This window comes from Lissotriton helveticus, chromosome 7 (genome assembly GCF_964261635.1).
Source record: "Lissotriton helveticus chromosome 7, aLisHel1.1, whole genome shotgun sequence".
NCBI classification, from domain to species: domain Eukaryota; kingdom Metazoa; phylum Chordata; class Amphibia; order Caudata; family Salamandridae; genus Lissotriton; species Lissotriton helveticus.
In genome coordinates, this window is record NC_136068.1 from 1,928,314,862 (window position 1) to 1,928,336,248 (window position 21,387).

The window sequence follows — 21,387 nt, forward strand, 5'->3', positions numbered from 1 at the left end:
GCGAGCGAGGGGCTAGGCGCCAACAGCGGAGTCGTCCCTTGACCAGGGATTGTTTGGAAATCGAAGATTACTCCACGCCAGCGCCGCGTCCCTAGACCGAGGATTGTTGATAATTGAAGTTTCCCCACGCCAGCGCCGAGTCAGCAGTGTGCTGGGCGTGGAGTGGTGAGATCGGCGAGTTGAACACTTAAGGAGCCCCAAAACAGCAGCGACGCGTGGAGACTGGGAAGGCATCGTCTCCACGCTACAGTAAGGAGAACGTGGGGGTAGTTTCACTCAGACCATTGCCCTCAGTTCTGTAGAACGTGGGGATAGTTTTCTCTAAACAGTGCCTTCAGTTGTGTATAGGAGGGTTAGAGCACCACATCGTTCCTACACTTAATTAAATATGAGGATCTGAGGTAAAGGTACTAGAGTTGTGAAGCTGATAATTTTAGTTAGCAGTCCTGCCGGATCTGTAGCAACTGCCTGACCATATTGAATTGAATTTTCACCTCCTAGAGGGAAGCTGTATCAGCAAAGTTTAACTAGGCATAGAGCTTAATGAGGCGTTCAGCTAATTCTGTAAATGTGATGATTTGATACTTTTGAAAGTGCCTTTATTGATTCATTGACAAGTGTATTGTATTGATGAACAGAGCAACATCTCAGGAAGAGGAATATTGATTGGAGGAGAACTGAATGTTGTGCACTGAAGAAATTAATTGATAAGTTGCTGGTAACTCAAATGATATAACTGCTGATTCTAAAGTAACCTGTAATGTTATATGCTACATAAATTTTGAGAACAAAGAGAACATTATTTTTATAAAACAGTACTTATTTTTCCACATTTTTGGTGTAGCGTTTTCTTTTGTGTGCTATTGCGTGGAATTACTCCTGGGTGGTCTGCAACCTTTACACTGTGCCTCTGATATGCTAGTCTTGCCCTAGGCCAGGCTACCCCAGTTCCAACACTCAGTTTCCTTTTTTTAATACAACTTACCTCAATTATTACACTTGCAATGTAATTTATAAGATTTAAGAATTGGATCAATGCAAGAAGCAATAATTTCATGATAAGATCAAAAGGTGCAGATGAACTCATGTTACACAGTACAAAATATGGGCATGTAGGCAACTAGGGGGTTACACATCTTGTCATGTGTACCCAGCAGGCGATATTGTCATGCACATGGTCATATGCATGGCCATATACATAGTGCTCTGTGATAAACCTTGTTTTTAAACTCCTTACTAGGTGCACTTTAACATACTTATCTCTTTGACCCAGGAAGGGTAGCCCTTCTTTAAGCCCAGGTCAGTGTCCCAACAAAGAAACACAACAGGAGGGTTCACAGGATCTCCGGCCCTCTGACCGAGCACAGGAGAATTCAAAAGTCAAAGGCCCACAGAGCCAAGCTGAGCACACTGCTGTCATGGCAGCAGGCCGGGGGCTGGCGATGCGGTTTGCCTCACTATCAACAATACGGTTAAGAACACCCTTCCTAATTATTTCCTTGTGCAAAAGATAGTCAATCAGGTGGGAAAAGTATAGCAATGGGATGAAAGAGTTCTGCTCTACCTTCACAAAGGACATTCCTCCGGCCGGCCACAACAAGCTCATGAAGTCTAGAAGATGGGTGTTTTGGGGGGAAAGGCAATGATTGATCGGCTGTTATCTGTGCAAGAGTGAAAACTCTAAAATAAGCGGAGTCTTTACTAATGATACCTATTTTGCTAAGGAAATTGAGTAGACAAATGATTTCAAGGTAGGAAATAAAGCAGACATGAAGATAAGAGCACCAGGGGATCACAGTAAGGCAATATATGAATCAAGTACTCCACCCTATCAACTTGCAGGTCTTTTGGAAAATTCACCTCTATCGCAAGAGGTTAGCACACAATAATAGGAAGGTTATGCGTAGGAAAGGGTTAGAAACTCTTTCAGGGGCCAAGGGCAAGCAGGAGTTACTGGACCCAACTGTGGGAGTTGTGGCCTTTTACTCCTGATGTCCGTCACCCAACCTACTATGCGTCCTGAGTAATGGTGGCCAAATAATATCCCTTCAATACTTGGCTTTCAGTGAGAGTGCGGGTCAAGCCGCCCAAGGATCTTCACGGGGAGGTAACTGCAAGGTATGCGAGGGTCTTATCTCAAAATACCCCCTAGCAATCCCAATAAGGCAACTGTCCAGTCCAATACTGACCTAGAGTGTATTTATTACACATGCTAAACATAGCATTCTAAATAATCCACACCGTAGTCTCTCAGGGCAGCGCTCCCCACCAGGGTGTGGGCCTTCTCACTCCACCATGCTACATTATTCATCCTTGGCGTATTCTAGGAGGTGATCCCAGTTGCTGCCCACACCAGCAATGTACATCAAAGTCTGGCTGTGGCCTTGAAAGTTTTTCAGCTCTCCAGGCAGGAAAACCACCAAGCTCCAACAAGTGGCACATGGGCTTACGGCCCTGTTTACACCGTACCCCAACAGCAGCCTTCAGGAGCTGTGGTGCTTCTCTCCCTCTTGCTCCACAGTGAGCAGCTCACACCGCACCCTTTCTCGCAGTCAACAGGATCAATGCACTGGAGCAGTCGCAGATGGTGACAGCTTCCAGGTGCTCTTTCTTCTTCGCAATTCATGATGGTAAGTCGGTGAAGCAGCAGTGTCCCTGCAGACGGCGTCTGGACTTGTCCATGAGCCACTCTGCTTGTTGCAAGGACTCCTCCCACACAGAGATGGCCCCAACATTCTTAGTGCCCACCTCTGGCACATGCAAGTCACAGATACGGGGGCAGTCCTGATCAGGCTGGATGCTCATTGTGACGGCCCCAACAGTCTCAGTGACCGCCTCCTGACACATGGGAGTCACAGACATGTCGATGGGCTACAATCTCAGCTACACAGGTGAGGGCCCTCAGCCTCAGTTGTACGGGCGATGGCCCCAACAATCCCAGTGGCCCACCTCCTGGCACACAGAAATCACAGACGCAGGCAAAGGCGCACACAAGATCAGCGTCACTGGGAAACGGGCCGCAACTTATAGCAGCCTAGATGGGGTTCACCAACTTCCACAAGAGAGGCAACAGCTCTCGTAAGACTGGTCCAGATTGAAATGTGCACATCACACTCTGCTCACCAGGATCCACTCGCTAGGATCCCCTCTGGACGTCGCTCCCTACAGGTTGTTCCCTCCTGCTCACAGGTTACACCTGTCTTGGCAGGAAGGCAGAAGGCTGGTGCTCCAGGCACAGGACAAGTGTTCTTGGCTCCTAGGTGATGGCCCTCACCCAGATGGGAGACTGGCAGATCTTGGTCCCCAGTTCTGGTTCCAGCAGCAATAAGTCTTGGCAATGCTCCCTCTCCAGATGAGACCGTGCTCTACAACAAAGTATGGGGCTCATGGGCTTTCTTTTATACTCCACACCCAGACACATATGTGATTTAGTGTCTGGCCTTTAAAATTTGTGTTGGAGATGTCAGCAACTTTGAGGTGCTCTTGCCTCTACACTGCCCTCTGTCAAAGGGACAGTCTGCCAAGGCAGGGCAGAACTGGGTCAGATTCTGAGTGACCCGGAACCCAGGCCAAGGGAGTAACCAGGTATCACGTCTGCTGTCATCTTCCACTGAAATATGCCACATAAAGGTTCGAGGCAGAAAGTCTTGCTCTCTATCAGATTCCCTGGTAGTGCCAACCTTATCAGTCTCACCATGACCACAGGGCCCACTGACCAGTAACTCTTCATTGAATCAAAGAGCCCTTTGAGTGCACAGTGTGTGTGTTCCACCCCGGCCCTTAGGAGTAGCAGCAATACACATCTCCAGCCTGGGGATTGGAGTCCTCACTATTCCAGCCTCTCCAGGCCCTGAAACTCCAAAGAGGAACCCACAGGCCTTCATGTTATGTACCATCCAAAGGAAAACACATGTTATGTTAATTGGATTTCTAGAGCGCAACGGTTACCCTGAAGTGTCCTGGCGCTATGCACTGCCTACTGGTTAGCTGAGAAATGTCAATGAGTGAACAGCCATGTCTTCAGCCCCCTTCTAAAAGAGAGGAGATATGCTGCATTCCTCAAGTGGAACGGCAGATCGTTCCAGGCCTTAGATGCGCAGGTGATGAAACTCCTACCTCCCCAACTGGCTTTTTTAAAGGCGGGAACTTGGACATTTTTTGCTCCAGTGGACTGAAGAGTCCTACCAGGAACATACCATTTGAACCTTTGCCTCAGATGGTCAGGGCCTCTTCCAATTGGGGCTATAAAGGCCGTGCAGAGGGCCTTGAAGGGAACCCTTTGTTTCACGGGGAGCCAGTGTAGTTGAGTTTGTTCTTTTTTAACAGAGACAAATTTAGGTGTCCCTGACAACAACCTGGCTTCCACATTTTGTGCAATCTGAAGCCTATTAATATGCTGTTTTTGGGCATTCAGATAGAGGCTATTGCAGTAATCCAGACGTGCCATAACAAGTATCGTGACCACCATCCTGAGATTTCCTTCTGAAAGATAAGGCTACATTTTCCTTATAATTCTAAGTATCAGAAAACAGGCTGACACCACTGTGCTTATATGGTCACTGAACGTAAGTTTGTTATCCACTGACACCTCCAGATTTTTTGCTTTCACAGTGGGAGCAGGGCAAATACCCAGATCCTCTGATCCACCAGTGTGGTGTCCATATGTGTGGGTTATTTCCGAATACAATGACCTCTGTTTTGCTCGAGTTTAATTTTAAGCAATTTGTCGACTTCCACCCTGAAAATGCTTTCGTACAGTTGTGAAAGCGTGCCCCAGTTTCCTTTTGCTCGCCATCTCTAAGGGATAACTCAATTTGAGTTTTATCCGCATAGGAGGTGAGTTGGAAACCAAAGGATCTTATCAAGCCTGACAATGATATCACGTACACATTAAAAAGTGTCTGGCTTAATGAAGAGACCTGAGGCACCCCACAAGGAAGAAAAACCGGTTTTGACTTATTGTTGTCCAGATCAACTGTCTGTGTTCTTTCAGATAGAAATGGCTGCAGAAGGTTCCAGGCAGCACCCTGTACCCTTACTTCAGAAAAACAGTCTATTAAAACTTCATGGTGGACCGTGTCAAAGGCCCTGACAAATCTGACATAATCAGTATTTCCTTACCGCCACAATCCAAAGCCTCCCTTACTTCCTCTATAGATTTACTTAAGACCAACTCCGTGCTATGTTCCGCTCTAACCCCGTATTGAGACGGGTCGAGTATATTGTAAACTCGGAGGAATGCACTTAGCTGTGCATTCATGGCTTTTTCAGCAATTTTTGCAGGGAGAGGAAGCCGTGAGATTGGCCTATAACTGCTTGGGTCCTTAGGATCCAGAGTTGTTTTTTTTAATAGGGGGAGAATAGAGGCCTTCTTCCAGACCTAGGGAAACATCCCGGTGCTGAATATGTTATTGAGCTGGGGGGTAAGAGCTGACCCTATGACTTCCGGAATGGATTTCAATACAAATGCCGGACAGGGGTCTATGGGGGATCCTAATCGAATAGAGTTCAGAAGGTTAATTGAATCTGATGTTTCTAACAATAAGAATTTGTCTAAGACTGGTGTAGGGTAAGATCTGATATGATCTTTTGTCGGAGGCTGCATCCTTCCACCCTTCTGAACTGAGGTGAATGTAGAGAAAATGCATTCCACGTTTTGTTGGAAGAAAGTAGCCAGTTTTCCGCACATGCATCTCAGCATGCCCACACAAGTATCATGCACTGTCAGTGCTACCCATCATAGAGGCCAACGGAAGTTTACTCCAGATGGCCTGCAGGCCCCACTCCAGTCATACAGGTAAAAAAAAGACCTGTTTCCATTACTGTTTTGACTGAGCACAAATCCATGTATGCTGTCACCACCGTGCTCGTGTCACTTAATTCCAAGTACAGGCAGTGGCCCCCTACCTGCACAAGCGCAGCGCACATGGTGAACCCCTCCCAGTCTAAGCAGACTGTACTACTGTATCACAGGCCTAGGTCATGGTGTACATGCATGATCCATTCTCACTCATAACCAAAATCAGAACCAGGGATCAAGATATCGCTGCAGCTCAGGGCATGGGTGCATGTCAGTCACCATGGAAGGGGCTGTTCCGTCACAACAGGGAGGGACAGAAAAGAGAAACCTAAAGGCTACCAAAGTCGTTATTAGTAACCTCTGTGTGAACCTTGATGCCAGTACACAAACCTTGAACTGGGGACAATGATGCTTATGTGATCCTTTGTTGCTGTTTGCATGTTAATGATGTTACTGTAGTCACTTAGTCACTTACCACTTAATCGATTTTGATATTAGATCACTTTTTGCTATCTTTCACCGCCACCGGTCTAAACAGGAATGTTTTTTATAAGTTTTTTGTTCGTTTTTGATTGAGTTCACATATATCCAGACGCCATTCTAATATGGCGACACTCTCGGGATACCCAGACGCCATTCTAATATGGCCGATACTCTTGTGAGTTCCGTTAAGTCCCATCTCGATGTCCATATCCTCACCATCATACGTACCTACGTCTTTTTATCCTTCACTCAAACGCGCATCTGCAATCTGTTTGGAAGAGTGAGGAGCGTGTAATTCGAATGGCGTTGTTACTCTAAGTAAGTGGGGATGTAATCTATCAAATGCGAGACGTTGGATGCCTTGCATACTAAAATTTTTTTGTTAGTTCTCGTTCATTTTTTGGCAGATTTTTTTCTCGCTCTGTGTACGCTTTATTCACAGCTTTCAAAGGTTGTTCACTTCGAAGATACGCAAGTGAAAACTTCTCGGTTTTTTAAATATTTCACTCGGCACAGTTGGGCATACAAACGCACTAAAGCACATGGTGACACAGTGATCATGAAACTGCACAGTGGTTATTTTGAGTAATGAATGCATGTAACTTCTGCTAAAAGACGCTATATCCTTTATTTTTAGACAAGCTCCTGGAAGAAGGGCAATTGGCCCGAAATGCATTGGAGCACTTGTGTTTAAACTACATATGTGGAATAACGATGCCTGAATTGAATATGAATGAAAACAAAATTCACACATTAAATGAAATTGATTGAATAAACATGAATGGTGTAAATATTTTGGACACAACTCTTGGAGTCTCTTAATATGAACCAAAGGTGTGCCTAATCAAGGGATTCTTCAAACACTTGGAAGCACAGTTCTGATTCATTGACTTTGACGTGGAGGACGGACATGCCACCTCGTGAACCCCCAAACCTTAAAGACTTTTGAATAAATGGTTAATTAACCTCATACTTAACTACAGGCTGTGCACCGCCATAACTTATATTTCTAGTACTTTTCCCGCCTCTCAGGAAGGTAGCACGCCCTTAAAATGCAATTCGAGGAGATCACTAAATCCACTACTGAAAGAGCAGATACTTTCGCCTATGGGGCGGAAGAGGCATCTCGAATATACGCCCTAATAAACGAGGATATAGCCCAAGCTAGCTCAAGCCGCACAAAGGAACAAAGCATCAAACAATTAATATACCTATCTAAACGTGAAATAAATCAGAAGCTCCATGCGAATACTCTCATTAAATATCATCGCGCCCTACGTATTCCCAGAGGCCTGCGCATCGCACTAAAACCATCTCTATGCAAAAACTCAAAACCCTTTCAAGACAAATGGTACGCTATCCTTAATAAATGCAGCTTGGATTTAATCTTACTCATCGTTGAGGAATTGTCCAATATCCTAATAGACCTTAACAAAGAAATTAAAGAATTGGAGACGGAATTAACGGAGATGACATCCCCAGAGGAATGGTCAAGTATACTGGAAGACATAAAGGTCCAACTGGAAAAACACTCAAGAGAAATAAACGAAAGGAAAGTTAGAAAATACCGACGGGACACCCAGGACTATAAACTCGGGGAGGTCTATACGTTGGCTGAAGTGTACACCCAGAGGCGACGAAATAGGCCATACACGCAAAACACGAATACTTCATCAACTGGAAGTGACACGCCGACCAGACCACAAAAACGCCCACAGAGTAACGTACCTGGAGCAGCTACCCACCAACAACCGGAGGATGTTAACATCTCACAACCAACTACTAGCTCTTTTTTAGTACAAGGCCAGGACGAAAGAGGAGACCCCGGCGGGCCAAAAGAAAAGGAACACCCAAATACACGGAGTACGACTCTTCCGAAAAAAGTCACGAAGAGAAACACCTAGTTATTAACATTTCCGATGTTACACTCACCCCCAACAAGGTTAAACTACTTGAGAAAGGCATGTCATTTATACCCACCACGAACACTCAACAACTGGACCTGGAGGTTAGCACGTTCAAATTTACGCGTAAACTTCGACTAAGACATTTCTTCGAAAACGTCTCACCACCTCAGGACCAACAATCTCTAGACCAACTACTTGGCTTATGACCCAGCAGTACCTATCAGGCTCCAATAAGCCATAAATGTCCAGACCTCTTTGAGAACTTAGTGAAAAAGGATTTAACCACACTAAATTACCACAAAAAGTTCAAAAACAATATCACCCAAAAGGACAAAGACACTTTGAGAAAGATTGCCAACAACAAAGACATCAAATGCGTAAAAGCTGACAAAGGAGGCGCTTTGGTGATCCTCAATACAGAAATGTATGAAAGGAAGGTGTTGGATCACATCATGGACAAAAACACATATATGAAATTGGAAAACAACCCTACTAATACCTTTAGGGAAACTTTGAAAAATATACTGGATAAAGCGTTGGATGATGGTACCATTAACGCTAGGACTTATAAATACTTATTACACCCACACCCAAAAAGTCCGTCATTGTACATGATCCAGAAAATTCACAAATCGTTGGAGGATCCCCCCCTGCGACCCATCGTGTCCACCAGGGGAAGCTTGCATGAGCCCATTGGGAAGTTAATTGACAAATACTTACAACCGACAGTTAAAGCTATGAAAAGCTACATTAAGGACACTACAGACTTTTTACTGCGTCTACAGGCCATAGAAATCAATTAAAATGAAAACTTGATCTTATGTACATGTGATGTAAAGTCATTATATACCTCCATTCCACATGCAGGAGGTATAGATGCGATGGAAATGGCCATAGTTAATACAGAGATAGAACCAGCCATGCAAAAGTTTCTAATGGAGCTCCTAGTGTTTACCTTGTACCAGAGCTATTTTGAGTATCAGAATGAGTGGTACCTCCAACTGTCGGGCACGTCTATGGGGAACTGTGTGGCGCCCATATATGCCAACATATATATGAAACATTTTGAGGAGACGCACATATATTCAAATCCAACTTGGAAAAATTACACAAAACTTTTCGTAAGATACATCGATGACGTCTTTATTCTATGGAACCAAACCAAAGAAAAGCTTCAGGAGGCACTGGCATCATTAAATACTGTTGATGACAGAATTCAGCTAACTTGGGACATACAAACGGAAAAAATCACTTTCTTAGACGTGGAGATCACTTTAACTAAGACAGGCATAGAAACAGATCTCTTCAGAAAAGACACCGACAGAAATAATGCGTTACATTACTCTAGCTTCCATCAGACGTCCTTAAAAAATCATCTACTGTTCTCTCAAATGCTACGAGCTAAAAGAATCACATCCAATGAAATCAAGGCATTGAGTAGGATTGAAGAAATGGGACAAAGGTTTGAAAAGAGAGGTTACCCAAAACAAGTTGTGGAGACTGCTAAGGAACGAGTAGCACCTATGGATAGAATGGATATATTGAAACAAACAGTCAAAAAACAAGACAACAGAATGGTTATGGTCTCAAAATTTTCAACATTAAGTCCGGCTTTAAAAAAAATCATTTTAAAGCATTGGCCTATTTTGAGCACGGATCCTGATTTCAAAACATTATTCAAACTACCACCGATCTTTGCATATACGAGAAGTTTGAACCTAGGTGAACTACTGCACAAGGTTACCCCCAATCCCGAAATATACAAAGGCACTCAAGCCTGCATGATCTGCAGTAACTGCAACAATATAATAAAAGGTAATGTAATAACTCACCCCATGAAGGGGTTTGACATCAAATTAAAGACCAATGCAACATGTGACTCCATGAACGTGATTTATCTGGTTAAGTGTCCATGCGGAAAAACTTATGTTGGAAAAACGTCAAGAAAAATAAAGACTCGCATCCACGAGCACAAGTCCAACATAAGGACTAAGAATGAAAAATCATCGATTGCTGTACATTTTAATGAACTGAAACACCAGATTTCACAATTGAAATTTCTGGTTCTGTAAAATGTGTTGAAACAAGAAGGCAGAGATAATGACAAACTTCTACTTCAAAGAGAGAATTACTGGATTTTCAAATTAAATTCCATTAAGCCGTTGGGATTGAACAACCGTTTAGAATTCAGCTGTTATTTGTTATTATGTAATCACTGTATAGCCCCTTGGGGACAATGATGCTTATGTGATCCTTTGTTGCTGTTTGTATGTTAATGATGTTACTGTAGTCACTTAGTCACTTACCACTTAATCGATTTTGATATTAGATCACTTTTTGCTATCTTTCACCGCCACTGGTCTAAACAGGAACGTTTTTTATAAGTTTTTTGTTCGTTTTTGATTGAGTTCACATATATCCAGACGCCATTCTAATATGGTAGACACTCTCGTGATACCCAGACGCCATTCTAATATGGCCGATACTCTAGTGAGTTCCGTTAAGTCCCATCTCGATGTCCATATCCTCCCCATCATACGTACTTACGTCTTATTATCCTACACTCAAACGCGCATCGGCAATCTGTTTGGAAGAGTGAGGAGTGCGTAATTCGAATGGCGTTGTTACTCTAAGTAAGTGGGGGCGTAATCTATCAAATGCGAGACGTGGGATGCCTCGCATACTATCATTTTTTTGTTAGTTCTCGTAAATTTTCTGGCTGATTTTTTTCTCGTTCTGTGTACGCTTTATTCACAGCTTTCAAAGGTTGTTCACTTCGAAGATACGTAAGTGAAAACTTCTCGGTTTTTTAAATATTTCACTCGGCACAGTTGGGCATACAAACGCACTAAAGCACATGGTGACAAAGTGATCATGAAACTGCATTGTGGTTATTTTGAGTAATGAATGCATGTAACTTCTGCTAAAAGACGCTATATCCTTTATTTTTAGACAAGCTCCCGGAAGAAGGGCAATTGGCCCGAAATGCATTGGAGCACTTGTGTTTAAACTACATATGTGGAATAACGATGCCTGAATTGAATATGAATGAAAACAAAATTCACACATTAAATGAAATTGATTGAATAAACATGAATGGTGTAAATATTTTGGACACAACTCTTGGAGTCTCTTAATATGAACCAAAGGTGTGCCTAATCAAGGGATTCTTCCAACACTTGGAAGCACAGTTCTGATTCATTGACTTTGACGTGGAGGACGGACATGCCACCTTGTGAGCCCCCAAACCTTAAAGACTTTTGAATAAATGGTTAATTAACCTCATACTTAACTACAGGCTGTGCACCGCCATAACTTATATGCATAAAAAGTAGACATACAAATGGATTTGCTACTCTTTTAGGTAAATTGTGTTGACAGCAAAATAATCCTCTTTGACACAGAAAGAAGAGTGCAGTTGTGCCTGTATAATAGAAAAGCAAACTGTGCTGCCAGCCCCAATGGTTCAATTGTACAGATTGTCAAGCAGGTAACAGCAGATCACAGAAGGAGTACTTTGCAAGAACCCCCTGTTGAAGTAGTTATACAATATATAGGGAATGCAGGGAGTAAATAATCAGCCGACCGATCAGCAGGCGCAAAGAGCCATCATTATCCCATTGTATTCTAAAACCCAATAGAGCATTTCTTACACCATCGAAAGGATAGAAAGAAATGAATGATGCAACCAAGGACAAAGGGCTAGATTTAAAGAAACCTCACAAGCCTACAAGGGAAGTCTGTTCATTAAAACATGATGTTTCACCTCCACCAGAAAAGATCTACTTTAAAAAAAAGGCAATTAAATAAACTTCATAAAGCAGGCAAGGAATCCCTTTTACATCAGTTGATGATGTGAAAAGGTCTGAACCTCAAAAGAGGGCAAACCCACTTTTTCGGACTAATAACACAGCAGCAGGCAGGACAGGCTCCACTAATGAGCGGGTACGAGTGGTGGAAGACCCCTTATACCAGGCAACACCTACCACGAACCCAAGAATGGGTAATTTAGACTAATCGATGATATAGGTATAAAAAGCAGACCAAACGTTTGGTCAATTTGATGAAAGGAAAGCTGAAAATCCTGCAGCAAGCCGAGAGCTCAGTGAAGGGCTCAGTGAGCTGGAAAGAGGGAAGTTCAGGTGCCGAGTGCTGTTGTGCTGAGAACCTTAAATCTTCAGACAAGAGAATTAAAAGGGGATGCGAAAAAGGAGTCGCTATCAATATAACAAATCATGAACATGTGAATCTCAAGAATAGATTCAGGTGAAGGGCATCTTTCCCATAAAAAAAGTAAAAATGCAAGGATATTGCAAGGAATTCTAGTCCACAAGAGAACATTTTCAGATTAGGGATCAAGATGATGAAATGTACGTCATTGCAGACAATCATGATGTAAAGAAGAAATTCCACCTGGAGATCACATTTATGTTTAGCAGGAAGAGGTTGTGAAGGGGAAGTCACCTGAACAAGGCATTATTGTAGGTCTAGCTCTCCTGGAGAAGAACAACAAAAGAACAATTTGTGAGTGTGTAAACTTTATCCACAAAGATCACCTGATGCGCAGATCTGAACCGACAAAGCAGCTTTTCTCAAGGAGTATCTAAAATGCAATAATATCCTGCTGGAGAAGTGGACAATGGAAGATCTGAAACAAAATACTCTTAGAGTTTCACTGTTAAACCAAACCAACAACTGAAATATTTATCAGCCCAGAAGAAGATCGCACAAAGTTACCCAGCAGAAGCAGAGCCTGGTGAATCTCCTTTATCACGTTCTTGTAAAGTTCCTTCTGGCATTCGTTCAAGAATTTCCAATCCTCTTCTGAGAAGTAGGCAGCAACGTCATGGAACGTAATTGGTGCCTGGAACAGAAAGATAAACATCACAAATTCAGTACATTTTGTTAGAGGCCGATTAACCTCCTTCAAAACACTATAATCAATTACTAAAATAAAACTCATACATGGCAAGAGCAAGTTTTGCTGCACTTCCTGAATGTACTGGGGTTTCTTCAACCGGCCCATAATTGAAGCCTTGAAGCCCATAGGAATCAATGGGCAATACCGATGGGCAATACCGATTCCGGTAAATACCGAATCCTGCAAGGGTGCAGGGGGTGTCACTTTGACACCCTCTAGCACCCCAAATACAGGCATGTGTGCCATGTGGCACACAGACATGCCCCAATCATGCACACCTGAATTCGGTATTTTACCACCCAATAGGATTGGGTGGTAAAATACCGACTATGAAGGGCCTGTGGCACTCTCAGGAGTGTCACCTACATGTGGAATTACCGAATCGGTAAAATTACAGATTCGGTATTTTACAGAATCGGTAAATTTACCGAATCGGTAAATTTACCGATTCTGTAAAATACTGGCCCCTACATGCCGAATCCTAAATACCGGTCGGTAACGGCCGAAATCGGCCGTTACCGACCGGTATTTCCTCTCCTACATCTGGCCCTAGATGTCTTTTGCATACCTTAAGGTGTATGTCAAAAAACTCAAAAGCTTCTTCAATTGACCTTCAGAAATTTCATACAACTCCCTTAAAACATTCATTTTTTAAAGATATTCTAATTTTAAGGATGTTTTAAAGCACTACCCGTCTAAGCCATGGTGATGTTAACTGACTCTCCTCGCTGCAATCTCTACAGGCCATTGACCTTCTTGCTTCTTGGATTCACATGTGGGCTGGGACAGGGACTAGGTAGGGTCGATGGCTGTGATAACTGTGTTTCATGATACACTCATGACTTGCAGTTATACGTCTGAGGGCCTGGGTGGTCTGGTCAATGTTTGCACAAAATCCTGCATACATTTGGGGACATTACCAGGTTTCTGATTAACTGAGATTTATCCATTACAAAGAGGCACCTAAAGTGCTTTATGCATTCCAAAGTTACCCTTACCAGACCCCTACACATTTCTTTGAGAAAATTAAGGCGGAAGCCTGGATATTCATATGAGACCGCAATACGCCTCAAACTGAGTCTAAGAAGGGTCTTTTGTCATGGTATGAAGAAGGCCTTCCAATAGCAAGCATTCAGCTTTACTTCTGGGCCACACAACAAAAGAATATATTGAAGTATTGGACAAATGGATGCTTGGGGAGAGAGATGGTCCTACCACTAGATTGGAAATAGGGAAATGAACTGAGGCAGTCGTCATGGGCACACTGTACGGGGTAATGTAAGTAGTAATCTGCTGAGGAATAACTAAGGTGGTCTTTCATAGCTAGACCCAAGCATACACATGGGTGAAATGGTACACTGTACGGGGTAAGGTAAGTAGTAATCTGCTGAGAAGTACTAAGGGGTCTTTGATAGGTAGACCAAAGCACTCACATGGGTGAAATGGAATAGAAAGATAACACGAGAAGCACCACTGGAATGGATGGGACAGGTGATCTACCTGGAGGGTTTTGCAGCATTGGCACTTCCAAGGTAGGAGGTGTGTGGTGCTGACCATACTAAGGCCTTTGCGGGGCTGGGACGAGAATGTGAGCTACACATAGCACAATTTTACATATCTCCAATCAAGGCACGCACTGACTGGCCACTTTAAGGCACCGGACTAAATCCCTGACTATAGCCTGCTTTGTTAAACATAATCCTGGACCCCACTGAAGATGGTAGATGTGTCAATCAAGCCTGCCGCTCACTTATGGGGAGGCTGTTGGCCCTTAGGCTCGTGTGGGAGGTGGCAGTGCCCTACATTATTACATTAGAGAGAGGGCAAGATGTCTGCCAATCACTATCAATATTATTGGCGTTTAGGCGCCTTCAGTTTAAATATGTACATAGGATATGCTCCTCACCGGAGGAACTCTGGAGGTTGGCCAGACATCCTACCCCACTATGTTCCAGCTGCAAGACTGACAAGGTGGACTTGTATCAAGCGATCCGGGTCTGCGTGTTATTATGGAGGTACTGGACATCGCTCACTCAGACTGTTACCAACATCGCACAATTACATGGGAATATGTCCCTCAACTTACTGTCGCTGGGCACAGTGGAGAAGAATTGAATCCCTCGCCAAATGAAAATATGAATTGAATTGGGATGTTTGATCGCATAAAATGGATCTAGCCAGACACTGGCTCTCGCCACCTGCAGCCACGCTGTGAGACTGGCAACAAAGGATGGGCTGATGTGCAATATTAGATCATCCTGTTGGACTGCCATCAGAAACACAAGAAAAGTTAGACACCATGGGTGGAGCATTCTCGGATTGTCATGAGACTATGTACCACTGCTAGCTACTGCAGGTTTGCAAGAGCATGCAAACACTGCTCTTTTAAGCTGTGTAATCATTCACTTCGTGTGTGGGTGTGATGCTCAATTATGTTACAATATGTGACTTTTGTACTGCAGAACACTAAATAAATAGAATTGGGAAAAAATCACTACCTGCATACAGAGAAGTCAATCCTTTAATCCTAGAACAGGTGAACCCTTCTATCAACTCAGAATCAGCTTTTAATCTATACCAATATAAGGCTGCAGAGTATGCAGACATCAAATGTAAGGCTGTTCTGCCCAGTTCTAATCTTACTAGTGGTTATGGTGCACCCTGCATGGATGTAAGACATCTCACAGCATGGTCCACGTAGGAATTGGTGTAGCGAAACATTCATTTACACTTTTTCTGTAACAGCTTTTAAGGTGATATTCCAAAGTAACGAAGATGTCAAAGTCATTTCAAGTTGTGCACCGGCCTTAATTTGTCCAATTGGCATTACTGGGTGATATCAACTAAAACCCTATTTTTTCCTACCTAACACTAAACTTTGTGTAATGTTGAAACAATTTGCGGTGTTACAGATTGCTGGAGTCTAACTGAATAAAGTCAAATTATCGGCATGCCTTAAAAAAAGGGATAGGACAGCTTAGATGCAGTACTCTGCAAGTGAGTAGGCTGGTCCTAAGTAAGTAAAAGTAATGAGGGTTGGGGCGGGCGCGCTACCCTAATCAGGACCACTAACTGCACACATCCAGTTGATAATGCCGCCAGAGTGCTCTATGTCAATGCTAAACCAAGTAACATTGTGAAACCTCAGAGACTGAAGACTATTATCTTTACCATAACTATCACGTTTCGCCCACATAGTTTCTGCTCACTTTATCAAAAGCAAATGGGTCATCCAATAAGCAATAATACAGATTTTTGCTATGATGAATACTGTTCTACAGGACAGAGTCAAGAGTTTGTCTATCAGTCAATCAGGATTTGTAGAGCGCGACTGTATCCCCCCCAGGAGGGTCGCGCGGCGCTGAGAAATCATGCTGCCTGTTCTCCTATTGGTTGAACATCCAAGTCTTATGGTCCTTTCTGAACTGCTGGCGCGATGGTGAGGCATTGAGATGCCGGGGAGTTATTCCATGCCTTAGCCACTAGGTGGAAGAAGGAGCAGCCTCCGCTGTACGTCCAGCGATTCATTGGGTGGCTGCTAGGGAGAGGGATTCGGAGTGGAATTTCCTGGTAGGTTGGAGGAAATTCATTCAATTGTGGAGGTACGCCGGTCCTTTAGCTTGAACTGGCCCCCTCACTACAAGTAGCCAGTGGGGTTTCCTGAGGTGAGGGGTGATGTGCATCCATCTGAGGTCAAGGATGAGTCTGGCTGCTGTGTTCTTAATAGTCTGGAGTTTTGTCACAAGTTGGGCGATGATTCCTACGTAGAGGGAATTACCATAATCTAGTCTGCTGGTGAACGAGAACTTGAGTGACTGTTCGCCTGGTGTTGAATGGGAGCCATCTGAAGACTTTCCTGAGCATTCGGAGGGTGAGGAAGCAAGCAGAAGAGACCGGGCTAACCTGCTTCTTCATGGATTGATGGTTGTTGAGGATGATGCCAAGGTTGCGGGCGTGTTTGGTGAGTTTATGGTTTAAGCCCAGCTCAGGTGGCCACCAATCATTGTTCCAGAGGGTATCCTTGCTTTTCCGGAAGATTAATACTTCTGCATTGTTGGTTGTAGCAGGGTGGCGGAGGCGTCACAAAATGCCTGGTGGAAAACTGACTTTACCTCACCTCCTCTCCCCCAGACGGACTGGTCCCGATGTCCGCTGCTTCCTGCCACAAGAGAATGGGAAGAGGGCGCCTTTAACTGGGCGTGCGACGAAGACGACGTGCCCACGCCCCCATATGACGTCAGGGGGTCCGGACGTCCTCTACTCGGTGTGCGGCGTCACCGGGGAAGACGAGGAGCAGAGCCAGGAGGTCAGGAGCGTTAGCGGAGGAGACGAAGAACCAAAGGAGAAGAGCGAAGACAGCGGAGAAAACAGGAGAGTCGGTGAAGGCGTGCCAGGAGGCCACCGTCCAGGCAAACCGCCGTGCCACACTCCCGAGGGAGGAGTGTGGCTTTCACAGGTACGGCGGCGTTTGGCAGGCTGGGTCGGGAGAAGGGGAGGAGGTCCTCTTTTCTAACTGTTGTAAATAATCCCTACCTTCCCTATCCCGCGCCTTCCAACTCCCCTCCCCTCACCCTTGTGCCTCACAGTCCCTGACCACTGTTGATAGGAAGCACTGGTGTCCCCTTCACACCCCGGTCTCCTCGTGGGCAACTTGTGCATAGATAGCATAACTGACGGCCTCCCTTTGTTGGTTTCCTTTCCGGGGCTGAACAACACCGGGATCCAGAGGCAGCGGACCGGCAAAGAGGTCAAGAACGTCCAAAGCAGGAAGAAGGACTGTTGCCATCACGGACCGGGCGGAATTTGCAAGAGAGAGACTGACCTCCCGTAGTCGTAAATCCCTTTTGAAAATAAAACCTTCACTGATCAGAAAAAGCCTCCAGCCTATTTCTAACCCCACGCTACATTGGTGTTGAGTCCGAGGCAGTTGATGTTCTTCCAGGCGGTCACGTCCTTCAGGTTCTGAAGCCGGATTGGGAGGGGTCCAGAAGGTTGTGGTTCTCCAGATGTCTTGTGATCTCGATGTTGATGGCTTTCTCTATGACTTTGTCTGGGAAAGAGAGCAGGGAGATGGGTCTGCAGTTCTTTGGTTCTCCTGGGTCCGCAGATGGCTTCTTCATCAGCGGCTTCACGCCTGCATGTTTCCATTTCTGTGGGAAGTGGACCTTGGTGATGGAGGAGTTGAGGACCATGGTGAGTTCTTTGCTGATGGGTTGATTGCCGAGGTTGAATATAGGGTGTGGGCAGGGGTCTGCTGATGCTCTGGAGTGGATGGATCTCAAGTTGGACACCGTTTCCTTCTCAGTAAGGATGTTTCACTGGGTGAGCTGGTGCAGGAGTGCAGTGGTAGGCATGATGCTGTTGATGTCGTCGGGGGGTTGGGGTGTAAAGTCTTGGTAGAATGTGTTGATTTTGTTGTGGAAAAAGTCAGAGAGGGTGTTGCAGACAGCTTGCGAGGGTGTGATATTGTTTTCAGTTGCCATGGGATTGGTAAACTCCTTGACTATGTTGAAAAGCTCCTTGCTGTAGTTGGAGCTGTCCTTGATGCAGGTGGCTAGGGCGGTCCTCTTGGTGTTCTTCAAGAGGTAGTGGCCTCGGATGAGGATGTCTCTGAAGTGTTTTCAGTCTTCGAGGGTCTTTCTGGTGCACCATCTTCTTGCCTTCTGTCTGCAGTCACATTTCCTATTTTTCAGTTCTGCCATGAACTAGTTGGGGTGTCGTGCTTGTTTCTTAGGGATGTTGAGTTTCTTAGATGCGTCTTCGTCAATGCTTGTCGTGAGCCAGTTAGTGGAGTTGTCTGCCACTTGTTCTGGATCTAAAATAGTGTTGGGTAGTGAGGAGTTGAAAGCGTTGGCCCATCGTAGCTCTGATACCTTTGCACATCTGCACCGTGTCTCGCTGGCAGCTGGGGTGTTGGGGGGGGCTCCGAGATGACGAAGCGGACGCAGTGGTGGTCGACCCAGGTGAGCTCTTCGTTGAGGGCGTATTTTACTCTGCTGGCTGAGAAGATAGGGTTGAGCGTGTGGCCTGCAGTGTGGGTGGGGTCGGTGACCAGCGGTTTCAGTCAGAGGTACAAGCATGAGATCGAAATGATGCCTGGTCTAAGGGTCTTATTCAGTTTTCATCCAACTAAGTTATCAACTACTTTTAGATATGTTTTGCAAGCTTTCTTCTTTCACGGTCTAAAAGGACTTTCATTCTAAGGCATGAAGGATTGGCTTTAAAGCCTCTTTGTGTATTGGTGCTAGTCTATTACCACACCAGGATAGAGGGTAATGTCCCCTTTGTATGATCTATTTGTATAATGGGCACATTTGAGTACACAGAAATCTGTTTTTGGTTTCATCAAAGCTATTGGAATTCAGATGGGATGTGAAGTGTGTGACCTTTAGAGGCAAAACATTATGGATCTCAGATCTAGAGAAAGTGAATGGTATTTGTAGAGCTCAATGTATGGATTTGTTTTTTTGGGGGGGTGGAGGAAAGAGTTTTATATAGCGCGAACTTGATCCGAAAAAGTATCAGAGCACTTTACATGAGCACCAGTTGCGTTACAGATGTACACATTCATATTTGTTAGGCACAGGGAGATTAAGTGATTTGCCCAGATTCACAGGATGTTGAGCATGGTTGCCGAGACTCGAACCTGGTTCCCCTGATTTGAGGTTGATCGCCCTAGCCATTCGATCTGTTCTGGAACCTGGATCTACACCATATGGAAATCTCCACTGCTCACTGCTATTACAGTGGTTTGATTCTGCTCTGTAGCCCATACCATGGATCAGCAAAGACCAGATCTGTCTGTCATTTGTAGGTCTCATCAACCGGATAGCATAAGCAGTCTTTCTGCAAAACACTCAATGTGAAGTTACAAGAGGGCTTATCGCTCACGCACAGCCTACCATTATTTGGGATTAATGTTACTCCTTTACATTCTTCTCATTTAATGGCTTGCCTTTTGCTTCTTGCATTTGTGCCTTCTCTGGAGCACAGCACTTAATGATCGTCTGACTTGCATCCTTCCACAGCTCACAGTTAAGGAACTACTTTTAGTGGTCCCTCGATTAAAAAAAAGTAGGATAGGAGGCTGTAAGTTCTCTGTCCTTGCCCCGTCCTTTTGGAACTCCTTACCCCTCTCTATTCGAACATCGGTATCTTACATGGAGTTCCGTGGGAGACTGAAAACTTTTCTGTTCTCACAGGCCTTTTCATCTTAAAGTAAAGTAAAAGTCCACATTTGTAAAGCGCACAATCACCCGTAAGGGTCTCTAGGCGCTGGGGGGCCGTCGGGAAGATTAAGCGAGCTATTGCCCAGAGTCACATGGTGCTGGGCTGACCTGCCGCCGGAGCCGGGGATCGAACCGTGGTCCCCAGATTCCAGCGTCAGTCGCCCTGGCCGCGGCGCCACACCTCTTCTTAATCCAACTCTGTTCGTGTTGCTGAAGTTGAACTGACCCCGCAGCGCCATGAAACCGCTAGGTAAACGCGCGCTATATAAATATTTTAAAATTCAAAATTCAAAATTCAATACTTTCTTTCTTTTTCATTCAGGACTCCATGAGAGTGCTCGTGTTTTCTAGCTCTCTACCCTCACGTGCAGCTTCTCTCCCTCAAACACCTACCCGGCCGCCCTTATCATGTTGTGTTACTTCCGATCTCACGCTTGTCTTTAAAATCTGAGCAACAAGGATATTTTTGCTGGGGAATGGCGGAAGAGCAGACTATAAGAGTGGTTCTTATCACCTGCATATCATATATTGCCTGGAAGCACAGCTTTAGCACACACAGGATTTTCTGGCAGTGGGGGGGAAGAGGCATCTGCTGCACAATCTCAGCTGGTGTCTGACGCAGAAATTGTACTTAGGATGACACTTCTCCAGAAGGCCCATAAACCTGCTCAGTGGGCCACTACATAGGACCAAACAGATGAATCCTGTGGAAAGTAAATTAGGCTGCGTCAAGGGTTTATCTTCACATCCTGACACTTCATTATTCTTTTTGAACTGTGTTCAAAGTTCCCTGAATGAAAGTATTTGAAAAATAAACAATACCATTTATAAATATTGAGAACACTGAATTCAATATACAGTTTTGAGATACTATAAGATATGTGTCAGTTTTTCCTCCAGTTTGTTTAAGTTTCCTTTTCTTTTACTTAAATGCAGCAAAAGCCTATCGGCCCACACTTCTGTCCTCTAGGGGGCTGCACAGTTGCTATTAAACCAGGCGTTCTTCTTGGGTTTTCATTTTATTACAGACGTCAAAAAATAAATGAT

General features: G+C 44.6%; 1 protein-coding gene across 5 annotated transcripts in view; it reads right to left on the reverse strand.

Annotated features, from left to right (window-relative positions):
- The window catches only part of LOC144770906 (uncharacterized), a 330,820-nt gene that overhangs the window by 292,221 nt on the left and 17,212 nt on the right, over positions 1-21,387 (reverse strand). For all 5 annotated transcript variants that reach the window (XM_078655698.1, XM_078655702.1, XM_078655697.1 and 2 more), the window contains exon 2: positions 12,928-13,054. In XM_078655698.1, coding sequence (XP_078511824.1) covers positions 12,928-13,054 — 127 coding nt within the window. The remainder of the gene's footprint in view (positions 1-12,927; positions 13,055-21,387) is intronic.